The sequence below is a fragment of the Lycium barbarum genome, chromosome 6, assembly GCF_019175385.1.
Source record: "Lycium barbarum isolate Lr01 chromosome 6, ASM1917538v2, whole genome shotgun sequence".
Lineage (NCBI taxonomy): Eukaryota > Viridiplantae > Streptophyta > Magnoliopsida > Solanales > Solanaceae > Lycium > Lycium barbarum.
The window spans coordinates 90,141-105,228 of NC_083342.1; the positions used below are offsets into that span (position 1 = coordinate 90,141).

General features: G+C 36.3%; 1 protein-coding gene across 1 annotated transcript; it reads left to right on the top strand.

Moving 5' to 3' along the window:
• The first annotated feature begins 10,426 nt into the window (after positions 1-10,426).
• LOC132600330 (sulfite exporter TauE/SafE family protein 3-like) lies at positions 10,427-14,988 on the top strand. The gene is made up of 12 exons (XM_060313393.1): positions 10,427-10,645; positions 11,565-11,724; positions 12,255-12,455; positions 12,539-12,603; positions 13,054-13,084; positions 13,192-13,280; positions 13,358-13,444; positions 13,561-13,611; positions 13,706-13,927; positions 14,179-14,272; positions 14,357-14,497; positions 14,575-14,988. The coding sequence occupies exons 1-12, from the start codon at positions 10,427-10,429 to the stop codon at positions 14,658-14,660; spliced, it is 1,446 nt and encodes a 481-aa protein (XP_060169376.1). The 3' UTR covers positions 14,661-14,988.
• The last annotated feature ends 100 nt before the right edge of the window (positions 14,989-15,088 follow it).

Sequence of the window (15,088 nt, forward strand, 5' to 3'; positions counted from 1 at the left end):
TATATTATATATAGTAATAAAAGCGAGCAGATTAGTACAGCTCACTCACTCTTGGGACTGTCAATTAAGTAGATGATTTAGGATCGGCTACATTAATAGACTCACTCCACTATAATCATGGCATGAATTCAGTTTGCAGGTACTCATACATTTAGATTATTTTAACCTCAACGTCAACACTCCCCATTCATTCATAATTAGTAAAATAAAACACAAAGAAACAAGTATACAAACTGAATTCGAGTATTGCAATCCAATTATGCAAAGGGATTAGGGCTATTGCCGAAAATATAGAGGAACTTACGAACGAGCATGAGGCTTTTATAATGGAGGTCTCAAGTTCGAAACCCTCTACCTACGACAGCAGGGGATTTGCCTTTTGGGTTGAGCTCGTCTCACCGGACTTGCCTAGTGCGGGTTACCTCTTTTGTGTGGTTTGCGAGCTATTGCACAAGAGTTGAGTTTACCCTGGGCGCACCCAAAGAATAGTGATTGTGTGTTCCCATGACATCAAATAAAAAATAGAGGAACGTACCAACCACTTGAGTGGTCTCAACGCGCTGAAGCAGAGTGTGGTGGGGCTCATAGATATCACTCCCCTATATTGAGTGGTTCCATATAATACTATTTGGGCTAGGGGAATCAAATTTGGTCCAAAAGGTGATGACCCACCCAACCCGCCCAAACTTTTTTGAGTTGGGCTCAAGATAATTTTATATTGGGCTGATTTCAGCCCGACCTAATATAACTCATTCTAAAGTGATCTCCAACTTAGCCCAATACTAGCTCAATTCTAGCTCATTTTTAAGCCTTAACTAAAAGTTTTTTCCTAGTTATGCCTTATGGGACATACTTTTAGTTATGACATAACTAAAAATATGCCCCATAAGGCATAACTTTTCCTTAAGACATAGACTTTGTCTTATAAGATAAATTTTTAGTTATGCCTTAAGAAAAAATTCTGCCTTATGGGACATATTTTTAGTTATGCCTTATGGGACATACTTTTAGTTGTGCCTTAACTAAAAGTCTTTTCCTAGTTAAAGTTTGTCCCATAAGGCATAACTAGGAAAAGACTTTTAATTAAGGCTTAACTAAAAGTTTGCTCATAAGTATGCCGGATCCGACATAAACTTGTTAAGGATTTGTCAAAGTTATGCCGGACCCAGCATACTTATGCCCAGTCTGCCCATAAGACATGAGTATGCCGGGTCCGGCATAACTTTGGTAATTCCTTAATAAGTCTATGCCGGGTCCGACATACATGCGACCCAAACCTTGCCTTGCAATTTTTTTTTTTAATTTATGCTTGAGCGGGGGTTCGAACCCAGAACCTCATGATTTCTTCGTGAACGCTCAGGGTTGCAACGCGAAGGGCAAAAATTAAAGACTAGTAGTATGTGGGGCATAATTTAAAGACCACAAATATGAGGGGCAAAATTTAAAGACCACCCCAAAAGAAGGGCAATCAGCGCAAAAAAATGTTTCTTATAAGCTGTTTTCAGCTTTTTTGAGTGTTTGGCTGGCCAGCTTAAAATCATTTTGTGTATAAAATAAGCCTAAAAAAATAATTGGGCCCGTTTGACTTAACTTAGCTAAAGCAACTTATAAGTTGAAAACAGCTTATAAGCCAGAAAAAAAAAAGTTAGTCTACCCCAACTTATTTTTTTTGGCTTATAAGTTGTTTCCAGCTTATAAGCTACTTATTTTAAGCCCATCCAAACAGGCTCTTATCCATTTTTTTGCGCGGATTGCCCTTCTTTTGGGGTGGTCTTTAAATTTTGCCCCTCATATTTGTGGTCTTTAAATTATCCCCCTCATATTGCTGGTCTTTAATCTTTGCCCTTCGCGTTGCAACCCTGAGCATTCACGCAGAAATCATGAGGTTCTAGGTTCGAACCCCGGCTCAAGCATAAATTAAAAAAAAAAAATTGCAAGGCAAGGTTTGGGTCGCGTGTATGCCGGACCCGGCATACACTTATTAAGGAATTACCAAAGTTATGCCGGACCCGACATACTCATGCCTTATGGGCAGACTGAGCATAAGTATGCCGGGTCCGGCATAACTTTGGCAAATCCTTAACAAGTTTATGCCGGGTCTGACATATTTATGAGCAAACTTTTAATGGGCAAACTTTAAGCCTTAACTAAAAGTCTTTTCCAAGTTATGCCTTATGGGGCAGACTTTTAGTTAAGGCACAACTAAAAGTATGCCCCATAAGGCATAACTAAAAGTATGCCTCATAAGGCGGAACTTTTCCTTGAGGCATAACGAAAAATTTGTCTTATAAGACAAAGTCTATGTCTTAAGGAAAAGTTATGCCTTATGGGGCATACTTTTAGTTATGCCATAACTAGGAAAAGACTTTTAGTTAAGCCTTAACTAAAAATTTGCCCATTAAAAGTTTGCCCATAAGTATGCCGGACCCGACATAAACTTGTGAAAGAATTACCAAAGTTATGCCGGACCCGGCATACTTATGCCAAGTCTGCCCATAAGGCATAAGTATGTCGGGTCCGGCATAACTTTGGTAATTCCTTAACAAGTGTATGCCGGTGGGGGCATAGCGAAATTTAAACTCTGCCTTGCGAATTTTTTTAAAAATTTTGACCGAGTGGGGGTTCGAACCTGGAACACATGGGTTTTAGCCGAAGGGCAAAATTTAAAGATTTCAAATATGAGGGGCAAAATTTAAAGACCACCCCAAAAAAAGGGCAATTCGCAGAATTGCCCGCTCTTATTTGTTTAATATATACACTTTTCTTGTATCATGTATCTTATAAGTTTGTGGTGTATTCAATATGAAGGGAAATATTTTTCACGAAAAATATTTACCACGAAAATTGTTTTCTTAAAAAATATTTTCCACAAAAAATTCATAAAAATAATTTTCAGGAAAATATTTTTCGCGAAAATAGATTAAAAAAAACTAGGTCAAGTTGGGCGGGTCATGACCCAGCCCATTTTTAGTCCATTTCAGCCCAACCCAATTCAGCCCAAATAATTTTTGGGTCAATGTTAGACCAACCCATTTATTACCTCAACCCATTTTTATTGGGCCAATTTCAGCCCAACCCGACCATTTGACACCCCTAATTTGGGCTCTCAGTTTTGAAATTCATTGGGTCAGTCTGGAATCCAATCAGCCCCAAAATGTTTTCCTTTTAGCAAAATATACTTAGTGCCATAACATATATGGGCGGTCAGCTAAATATAGTTACATTGCTAGCCAATACACAAATAATATTTTGTATATTATACATTAATATACAAAAAATATACATTTGTTGGCTTGATGGATGGCTATTTACGTCAATTTCTCAAATACTCATAACCTATATGTCATATTGGACCCGCAAGGGTGGTTTAATTGGTTGAGCATGGGGCTTCCATAAAGGAGGTCTCAGGTTCAAAATTCCCCGCATACAACAGCAGAAAATTTGCCTTCTGGGTCGAGCTCGTCGCACGGGGCTTGCCTAGTGCTGATTATCTCTCCTGTGTGGTTTGCGGGCTATTGCACAGGAGCGGAGTTTATCCTATGTGCCCCAAAGGATAGCGGTTGTGGATCCCTTGTCATAATATATATATATATATATATATATATATATATATATATATATATATATATATATATATCATATTGTTCTTACTCATACCACACAAACTTATATAATGTGAGGAAAAAATACGATAGTCAAATTATCATAGCATGTGATCTTCACTTTATAGAAGTCAAATAACAATATCATCTCGCTCCTCTCTTTGTTCAATACTACACATGTATTAAGATTTAAAACTTATCGTCAAGAAACAATCCAATAAAATCACGATCGCTCTCTGCTTTCTTTATAATTCTAAACAAATGGAACTTCTTTTGAAATTAGGAATTTCAAATAGGGGAGAAACAATCCAATAGAATCACGATCGCTCTCTGCTTTCTTTATAATTCTAAACAAATGGAACTTCTTTTGAAATTAGGAATTTCAAATAGGGGTCTGACTGAATTTGAGCTGGTGAACAAATGCCTCTATTTTGGGGTGGCCTTTAATTTTTGCTCTTCAGCATTTTTGGTGCAGTATAAACTAAATTTTAGCCGGCATGGTTAGCGTTTAGCTTCAGCATGTATCATGATATCCCACAAGTTATGTCGGACAAGGCAAAATATTCAATATTCAACATCATTTGAAAAAAGGCATAAGTTTAGATTCTACTCGGTATAGTTAGCATTTAGTTTCGACATATATATCATCACATCCATAGAAGTTATGTCAGAAAAAGGTAAAACCTTCAACACTCAACATAATCTGAAAAATACTACCAGCTTATGTCGCATAACTTAATGCCTACTGAACTTGTGTCAAGCGAGGGAAAAGTTCAATTTCCAAGGATAAAAATACTACACAACTTATGTCGAACGAAACATATCTAGATATTTTCACTAAATAAGCCACAGGGAAAAAATTAACCAGTCCGTATGAAGGCAATCCGTGCAAAAATTTAAATATTACTAGGTAGCTCAAGATGGGCTAAACAATAAGTCATAGCCCCAACCCATCCAACATTTTATCAAGTTTTAATTTGTATTCTCATAGTTTGTTTTATATCAAACAAAAAAAATTAGAAAATATTTTGATAAAATTTCTAATGAGTCGATTTGAGCTATACATTTAGTCGAAATCAGCTCAACTTTTAAATGAGCTGAATTGAAAAGGTCAAAATAAACTGAGTTAATACATGAACGAATTATTAATTCGCCCAAACTTAAATGAGTTGAACGGATCATATTTTTATATGTTACTGACATATGAATATGAATTTTAGTGAATAGAGCCTTGTGCAACCTGTGGGAAACTTCTCAACTACTACAATACATACATATTGACATTGTAGTTATGAGGTAATTTCCACTTTCTTCCTTTCCCACAACCACCAATTTCTTAAATTTGAGCTATATTGCAAGTGACGAGGGAGGTTGCTTAGATGGTAAGCGTTCTCCACTTTCAATCCGAAGGTTGCGAGTTCGAGTCACTAATGAAGCAAAGGGGAGCTCCCGGGGGAGGGGATTGAAAAAGAAAAAAAAACTATATTGCAAGTTGACACACACACATTATGTTAGGAGGACCATGGCTTTGCTTAGATTTTGAGTTTCAACTTTGATGTGTGCTTAATTAAGACATAGTTTCCTCTAATAAAAAATTAATCACGAGTCTTAATTACCAGATTCGACCATTCAAATATGATGATTATTTAGTTAGTTGCCCACGTGATACGATCAAATTGATTTCTTATTATAAGATCCATTTATTATTGAGCTGTTTGGAGTTTGTGAGTGTAATCATTTTGGAGCATTTTTTAACTAAGACAGCTAACTAATACCCACAAGTTAATTTAGGAGCATACTCATCAAGAATCAAACAAATTAGTAGAACAACTTATAATTAAATAGTGACATGACTACATCATCGTAAATCGTAATGTACGTATAAGCTGTAAGGTAGGAAAATCAGAGCTAGAAGTTTGCACCTTCAATAAAATAAGGAAATACTACTAGTTTATACTTTAAATTGTGTATTAGGAATCTGAGTTGAATAAGTTTTTTTTTTTTTTTCAATCCACTAGGCAGTGCCTAGGGGTAATTTTTATTAATCACTAAAAGCAAACCTCAAAGACAAAAGTACAAGCAAGGGGGGCTAGACCTTACCTTACTAATCCTAATGAGGTAATGAAACTCTACTAATTAACAAACATGAAGAAAATAAGAGCTAGAGACCACTAGGTATTCTCTGATCATCACAGAGTTTATAATGCACTCTATGATGATATTGCGAATGAGGATGCTTAAGAAATGCAAAAACAAAAAAATTAAGAATAAAGTTGAGTTACCAACCTCAAACTTTATGTTATATATGTATGACCTAAAAACGATAGCTCGCCCGTCTGAAGTAACTTGAAGTATTTTCTTTTTGTTTTCTTCTTCAAATCTGTCCAACAACACTTGATAGTTCATCACTTCTTCTGAGATTTATTGGATCTTGTTAAAGTTGTTGACACTGTCATATGATTCTGCTTTGCCAGTCGCATTGGTAGGTGCCTTGGAACAAATTCCTCATTCACCTTACCATCTCAACTATGTTGTCTTCCATGTGGCTTCTTTTTGCTTTTGTTGCTTTCACTTCTTTGTTGCCTAGGTGAGAGATCCCCATCCTTAGCCACCTTATTAAAACATCTATCCAGCATATCCTCCTCATCATCCCCATCGAACATGTCATAGCCCAAGTCAATATCATAAGTTGTAGTTGAATTAACTCCTGAAACTACAACTCTTAGCTCAGGGTTCTTTGCCAATACTCCCATATCCTTGGTGGTAATGGACAAGCTCTTGGAAGAGTTATCAATTACCTTTAATGTATCTCTAATTGTCATAGATGGATTTGCCTTACTTGAAGGCACAAATACGGGTGCTTGAGGACTTAACTTACTCCTAGGAGGAGAAGTAATATGCTCCTCTTCCTCAACTGAATCTGCCCACCTATGAGGGCTCGTTTCCCCTGGTTTTTCCTCCGAAACAATCAAATTGTTTGTAGCTTGCATAAAAGTATTATTTTTCTCCACACACTGCTCCAGTTGAAATTTTTCAGTACTGGACAATGGTTCAAAAACATTTTGCGTTGGTAGAATTAAATTAGGATCGATGCACGACTGAACATTTCCTGTCGCACCATTTCCCCGACTTGGAGAACTAGCTGAGGAACCAATACGACTTTCGCCTGAATTTTTGTGTGCAACCAATGTCCAATTTTCAATTCCATTCTCGTTTTCAACTTGCAAAACATGCTGCCCAGATTTTTCAGCAATTTTAACATCACCTGTATCAATCAGTTTTTGCCCCGAATCAAGTCGTGACGCATCGACCACAACTCTTGGTGTTGCCCCTGCTTTTTCGATTGCATTGCTATTGAATTGCTGACCAGATTCTTCCATATCAGTAGCACCAATATTAAGAGCCATTAATGGCGATTTATCTACTGTAGCACCAACTGGTTTTGACACTAAACCAGTATCCAAGTCCGCCTCCATTGTGGCTGCACGATTTTCCAATGGACTCTCTGATACACCTCCTTTTCCAGAAGCTATTTCATGAACAATATTACTTGTATCAACCTCCATTGTGACTGCACGATTTTGCTCAGAATTGGCAGCACCCACTACCCCAATTCGATCGACGTTTGCGACTTCAGATTGCACTTTCGCCGCTTCCCTAACTGTCGTCAACTGCTGCCCAGAATTTTGCGAAAGCACCTCCGAGACACCTCTATTTCCATAATTTTCACCTGATGCACGATTTTGCTCATAAGTGGGAGCAACCAGTGTACTAGTTCCTCCGTTTCCAAGTTGTTGCTGCCCTGCTTTGCTAATCGACACACCATTCAAATTCGCATCATTATTTTGAATTTCAAATAATGCATTACTAACAGTGGGACTCGAAAGATCTACTCCTTTTACTGCCTGCTAAATTTACTACTCTCTTCTCTTCATTTGATATAAGGCAGTCAAAATATCAGCACCTTGCAAGACTTAATCTAGCGACGGCATCTAAAGTATGTATGTTAGTACGACCAAAAAAAAAAAGTCGGCACCACTTTTTTTTTTTTTTTTTTTTTTTTTTTTTTTTTTGGGGAATGAACAGAGCTTATTCCTAAAATTCTATGAATTTGCACTGTGCTTTTATTTTCTTATTCTCTAATAGCTCATTAATGGAATCATCCCATATGCATAAAACATTAGCCAAGACAAAAAAAAAAAAAAACACAAATTCACATGTTTTTAACTTATTCAATAGGGGCTGTCATTTTTTTTTCTACTCCTCTCTCCTCCATGACTTTTGAAAAACCCTAGAGCAGCCATGGCTGCAACGCCCTCTCCCCAGCCTTTGGCTGTGGGAGAGACAAATCCAACCTCTAATACATCCACTTCTTATGCAAATCTCCTAAATCCTAAACAATTTGCCCAAGTTATCACAAAAACCATACTAAAACCCATCAAAACAGTTCATGGAGAACCTACCTTCACATTTTCAATAGAGGAAAGACAAGATTTTGCCATCGAAGAAGGATTGCATCAAGCAGTGGTGGTTAAATTATCTCATGGAGCGCCAGATTTAAAGGACTTAAGGTCACTTCTGCCAAAACATCTTGGTACCAAGGCCAATTGCTTAATTGGTTTACTTGCTCCAAGGCAAATCTTGTTGAGGTTTGACCAATATGAAGATTTTGTACTAGCTCTATCTCGCTCAGTTAACTATCAGCTCTACAATGGACAAGAACATCAATATAGGGTATTTCCATGGTCCATTGGATTTAATCCTAAGGAGGAAACGACTAAGGCTGTGGTATGGATTTCTTTACCTGATTTATCTCCTGATTTGTTTGCAAAGAAGTCTTTATTGTCTATAGCGTCCGCTGTTGAGAAACCAATAGCTATAGATAAAGCAACTCAAATTAAATCAAGACCTAGCACAGCTAGGGTAAAGGTCATACTCGATCTATTAGATAAGCTTCCAAATCGTATAAGGCTGCAGTTCGTGGATGGAAAATCTGGTAAAGTTGTCTAAATAGATTTTAAAATTAATTTTTCTTAAAATTATTTTTTTTGACATGACTTATTTTTATTGGTCTATTTTTCCATGTCACAGCAAGTGCAGCTCACGCACCACACTTGATCTGAACTGTGTTCAAATGACACCGTTTAGCTTGTGATCGGGGGTCCAGATAGTCAACGTTTCAGTTGGGGGGTCTAAATGAAAAATCAAGACAAATTTAAGGGTCTATCGATGACTTTAGCTTTTAGAATATTCCACGAAGTATCCAATTTTCAAGTAACCAAAAAGGAAAAATAAAAATCTAAGCATAGAATTGAAGCTCTTAAAAATTAAATTGAAGTACGAATCACTCACCCCTAAATCTATAGCCAACTTGCCAAGGACATGTTTCGCTAATAGATTATCTCAATATATTTTCGAAAATTGTGGTGAAACTGTAAATATTTTTCTATTTTTAGCTAAATGTTTCGAGTCCAGACTCCCGTATACAAAATTATTTTTGGTAAGAATCTAACTGAACAGTTTTCAAATGTCAAGATCTGATTCAGACGTGACTCAACCATTACGTGTTCTTAGCCATTTATAATGTATTTGTTGACAAAAAGCTGAACCACTTTTTAAGGATCGTCTTCTCATTCGAATTTTGCTTATTTGAGTATCAATTTATTTAAGTAAATTACTCACTCACTCTTTCTTTTGTCCTTTATTGGGTTTTAAACTAAATCAAGTTACATCTAACTTTGGGTTCGGATAGACTTTAGATATCTTACCAGAACTAGAATTGTTTCATATTATCGATCTTTTTAAGTTTTACACATATAATAAAATAATAGTTAATGACGTTAATTATAAGAGTATTAATCTAAATATTCATGGAATTACTAATGATCTATTAAGATAGCATCTAAATACAAATAAAGTTAAATTAGAATTGATAATTGAAAAATTACGAGACGTAGCGAACATTTAAACTTACATACATACCTATAGTTTCAAAAAATTATGAAAAGTAGCTCCACTTTGGGCTTTGTAGCAAATACACAATACACACAAGCATTGATACAGTATGTGCTAAAATGAACTCTTTGGAGCGTTTTCAACTGATACAACATGCAATGATATATCTGATACCGGCTGCCTGAATACAATCCTTTTGGCACAACTGATAGCCGCCTTATCCAACAAGTGTAGCTACATTTCATAATTACGCTATAAACTATATCAATTTATAAAATTTTCTCTTGATAATTTGAGACCTATTAAATTAAAATAATTAATAAATAAAAATACCTTTTAAAAATATTAACCAAAATTTTCTTAATTTGTCCTTTTTCAAAGACAAATATGTTGAAACAAGCACTTGCCAGGCACTCTGAAACCTTGTTGTTTCATGCAGTTGTGAAATTTCAATTCTTGTCGTTACCACATTTTGGACTTTTTCTAGGCTTTTTTCATCATATATTCATGCACTACTCGTTTTATTCAAATGTGAGACTCAAAAAGACCAAAGATCCACCCTTTTCTACTCCTTTTCTCCTTCACTCTTTTCCTCCTATTTTTTCTCCCTTCACACAATAAACAAACCCTTTTTATACTTCACTTTCTCTTTACTTGTAGCATTTCTCATCAATCTTGAATCCCCATTTCCCAAGTTAAAAGAAAAAAATTGGTTTAACATACATTTTTGTTTTAAATTTTCAATCTTGAAATTGTTAGAAGAGAAAGAAAACCAAGAAAGAAGGATTCTGTATGTGAGTGTTTGAAAGAAAACCAAGAGAAAAAAAGTTTTTTGATTTCTTGCTTTTTTGGTTGAGGAAAACTATTGAATGGCGGGAGTTGGAGGAAAACTGAAGATTTTGAGGCCACTTTTGTCAATTGCATGGAGTTTTCTTTTAGCTGCTATATTTGTATCAGCAGAAAGAAGCATCAAGAGGGAAACTATGGAAGCCCAAAATGCAACTGAGCTTTCAGATGCAGATTACCTTTCTGCTGTTGTCAACTTCTTATGGAAGCCTAACGAATCTGGTTACCAACATGTTTGGCCGGTAACATTTCTGGATTAATGGTTTGAATCTTGTCATGTTTATTTCTCTTCTTTTTCTAATTGTTGGGTCTCTAGAACCTATGTTGCACGGATTCTCCAAAAATGTTGTTGCACCCTGTGCCTTACCGAAAATATTTTTGAAGAGTCCTAGCAACATAGGTTAGAACTAACATTCATATTTTATGATTGAACAATTTATTGAGTATAGGAATGAAACAGGTTACAAATGAATCAGATTGGATATTGAGTATTCATATAGTCGATCTCAACTAGCTCGCATTTGAGGCATAGTTGTTTTTTCATTTTTGTGCATATTTATTTGGTCTTCAGCACTGATTAATAGGTAGTAGTTGGTGATTGTATGTGAGCAAAATTGTTAGATTAAGTGGTCCACTAATTGATTAAATTCTGGAGAAGATAAGCTTTATGAGCTACTACTAGATAGTGAATGTCAATGCATGAAAGGGACCACTTGTTATTTCCATGCATATGTAAAGGCAATGTTTTCTTCATTTCCCTTTTTTTAGCAGGCATGGAACATGCATGTCACTGTATGCTTACTTACCATTCGACACCAAAAAGCAAGAAAAATGATAGAGCTTATAACTAGGATGTTCAATTAGAAATGAACAAAATTATGAGAAGAAACAGAAAGGGATGAACATAACACAATGTGAATTTAACTGGGCTGATGTTGAAGTGGTGCTCCAAATTAGTTATGTAATTTTTCCATTTGAGGTGTTATACGTAGCAGAGGGCAATATATGTCTTATGGTGTGCCTCATATGGACTAGCACGTTGGATTTATAACCACCTTGGAGCTCTGTTGATATTTTCATTACCCACATTTTTGCTTTTATGCAGTTGACTATGTCGGGAAATGGACATTTTTGAATATGTATTGTCGGGTGTCATTGCAGGATATGAAATTTGGATGGCAAATTGTTGTTGGTACCATAATTGGATTCTTGGGCGCAGCATTTGGGAGTGTAGGTGGTGTTGGTGGTGGTGGCATATTCGTACCCATGCTTAGTCTTATTGTTGGATTTGATCCAAAATCATCAACAGCAATTTCAAAATGTAAGATTACAGACTAGTTTACATGACCTTTAGGAAATTCATTTTCATTACTTGAACGGAGTACTGAATTGCAATTACTTATTGATTACCGAATAACGGAAGCTCAACTTTTCACCTAGAGATAAATATTAGATTCCAAATAATCAATGCAGAACACTTATGAACTCCATCGTTTTACACCATAATTCTTGATATTTGCCTTATCCAAAGACCAAAAAAAACCATAGTTCTTGAGCTAAGATCAGTTATCTTTGTGTTGGTAGATCATTCAATACTAGTGTTACGAATTTTATCAGAACTTAAGATAGCTTGGTTTATGTTGTTATTCATTATATGGATCAATAAATGGAACTTGACGAGACTAGTCCGGAAGATTAGATTGTTACATCTTTTTCCTCTGGGCAAGAGGAGTAAGGAAAACCTTTTGAACTTATGTGATATCCGCACTAAACTGTAGTAGGGGGTCATAATTTATGAACGATCATCTTCTGTTATGAACGGTTTTTTCTCCTTCTATTTCTGGTTGACAGGTATGATCATGGGAGCTGCAGTCTCCACTGTTTACTATAACTTAAAGCTGAGGCATCCCACAATTGCCATGCCTATTATTGATTATGACTTGGCTGTGCTCATCCAGCCAATGCTGATGCTTGGCATCAGTATTGGAGTTACTTTCAATGTGATATTTGCTGATTGGATGGTTACAGTTCTGCTAATTGTTCTCTTCCTTGGTAAAGCATCTCTCATAATATGGCGCTCATGTTCTTTTAAGTTATTGCTCCTACAAGACTTTGATCGTAAATGATTGTCGCAGGCACGTCAACCAAGGCCTTTCTAAGAGGGGTTGAGACGTGGAAGAAAGAAACTATTGTGAAAAAGGTTAGCACCTTTATGTTCTTGGAAGTTTCCTGCTTTTGTGATACTGTAATCTGTACCCTACTTTGTATTCTTTTGTAGCATGTTAGAATATTGGTTTAATATATCAACAACCCCTTAAACTTTTCAGCAAATTTCATTTAGACACCTGAACTACGTTTATTTCAATTGAGCACCTAAACACATGATAAAGCGTTCCTATTATTTTGGAAAAAACTTTTCCGCGTGTTCCCAAGCGTCTATTAGGTAGTTAAGTTAACCACATGAAATATGTCATCTTCTTTAAGTATACACATCAACCTCAATTGGAACATGTCTGAGGTTTTACGACTTATTAATGCACGCTAATCTCAAAGATTATTTATCCAGTCAGATTCTAGCAAGACGATGTTAAATAAGTCATGCATGTGAAGTGTTGGATTTTTCTAATCCTCTGGTTTTTTGTTACTTCAGGAGGCTGCTGCTAAACTTTCAGGGGCAAATGGTAGGTTAGGCAAATGAATTTTCTATTTGTATGAAGAGTTTAGAGGGCATTCCGTCTCGATTTCCTTCTCGTGGAGATTAGAGTATTTCTTTCTTTCTTTATGCCAGGCACGGGTGATGAAGCAGAGTACAAGCTCCTTCCCAGCGGTCCCGCCAATGGAAATGAAAAGGATGCTAAGGGTTCGGCTGAACCAGAGGTGACTTATCCAACTCTTGAAAGGAGAATATTATGTTTATCGTGATTTTGTAACTCTAAAAAACCATGTCATTTTAGGTTCCTTTCATGGAGAATGTTTGCTGGAAGGAATTTGGACTCCTTTGTTTTGTGTGGATTGCATTTCTTGCACTGCAAATCCTGAAGGTTTTCATTTCTGATCTCGTTGGTTCAGTTCCCAAGTATACTTAGGAGGGGATGCTGTAGTTTTGTATTTTTTTTGGTTAATCTATTAACTGACTGGCCTTGTGTGTTTGAAATAGATATACACAGCTACTTGTTCGGTGTGGTATTGGGTGGTGAATTTGTTGCAGGTTTGTATTTGGTTATCTCACATTATGTTGAAGCAAACTTCAAAGACGCAAAGTAATTCTAAAGACTGCTATGAACTCGTTTATTGTCCTGCAGATCCCAGTTTCTGTTGGGGTATCTTCATATGAAGCTATTAGCCTGTATAAAGGTTGGAGGAAGATTCAATCCAAGGGAGACGAAGGCACCAATTTCCGTGTGATGCAACTGATTGTTTATTGCTTCTTCGGAATACTAGCTGGTATGGTTGGCGGACTTCTTGGTCTTGGTGGAGGATTCATCATGGGTCCATTGTTTTTGGAGCTCGGTGTCCCTCCTCAGGTTAGTTTGTTTGCTGTCGTACCGCATGACCAGCAATGCATTTTTAGTTCTTCGATGATGTTCTCCTCATGGTTAGTTTTCGTGCTAAGTAAAACATAAGCATGGGTTGGGAAATGACAATTTAAGGTAGTTATGGAGGGAAAACATTTTAAATTCATAATTTTCTTAATTTTTATCATATCTCTCTTCATTAAAATTTTACTTCTTGTCATACTTAATAACCAGTCTCATGTGACTGTCTCTGTTATTAGGTCTCAAGTGCCACTGCCACCTTTGCGATGATGTTCTCCTCATCAATGTCTGTGGTAGAGTATTACCTTCTAAAGCGTTTCCCTGTTCCTTACGGTATGTGCCATTATTCCCTTATGTTAGTGAACATAGAATAGATTGTTCAGGTTTCATTCTTTGACAACTATATGTTTCTTACAGCTATCTACTTTGTTGCTGTGGCAACCGTTGCTGCTTTCGTTGGGCAACACGTCGTGAGGAGGTTGATTGTTGTATTAGGACGGGCTTCACTTATCATCTTCATCCTTGCTTTCACAATTTTTGTGAGCGCAATATCACTGGGTTAGTATCTAGTTTTCCCTTATGCATTCTGTCTTCTCGTCTGAATAGCTATGACATTTGCTTCTTCGTTTTGACAGGTGGGGTCGGAATATCAAATATGATTGGGAAGATCCAGCGCGATGAATACATGGGATTCGAGAACCTTTGCAAATATGAGGTTTAATCAAGTTAGTCTCCAGGAAATGGTGGGTCCATTCTACATTAGCTATACACTATTTAGAGAATTCTGCTCTAGAGAAAAATATAGGAAGTAAGAAGTAGAAATCTTTTTGTTTAGGATTTCTTTTGTCATTTTTCCCTTGTCATTCTGTTTGAATTTTTCTGTTTTAGTGCTTCCATCAATTGAAAATCTGGTATATCTTGAACACCAGGAATAATGGAGAAGAGACTGAGATCGGTTGAATTTTTGTTTTTTTTGGCATAATGTTGTGTGATCCACTCTACCAGCAATATTAGTGAAGCGTATTCATTCATTTCTCTTTTTAGCAGAACATTTTTATTAATGTATAATTAAAGGTACTTCTATTGCTCAAGACTCAATGCCAATACCTGATGAGCTTGGAAATAAAAAGGTTGTTTCACCCTGTGTTG

What these genes read in the sequence shown, in the direction of transcription:
- LOC132600330 (XM_060313393.1), top strand. Translation starts at nt 10,427, where the DNA reads ATGGCGGGAGTTGGAGGAAAACTGAAGATTTTGAGGCCACTTTTGTCA. An exon ending in GCTAATTGTTCTCTTCCTTG is followed by an intron (nt 12,456 to 12,538) that starts GTAAAGCATCTC and finishes TGATTGTCGCAG; the next exon opens with GCACGTCAACCAAGGCCTTT. An exon ending in AAGAAACTATTGTGAAAAAG is followed by an intron (nt 12,604 to 13,053) that starts GTTAGCACCTTT and finishes TTGTTACTTCAG; the next exon opens with GAGGCTGCTGCTAAACTTTC.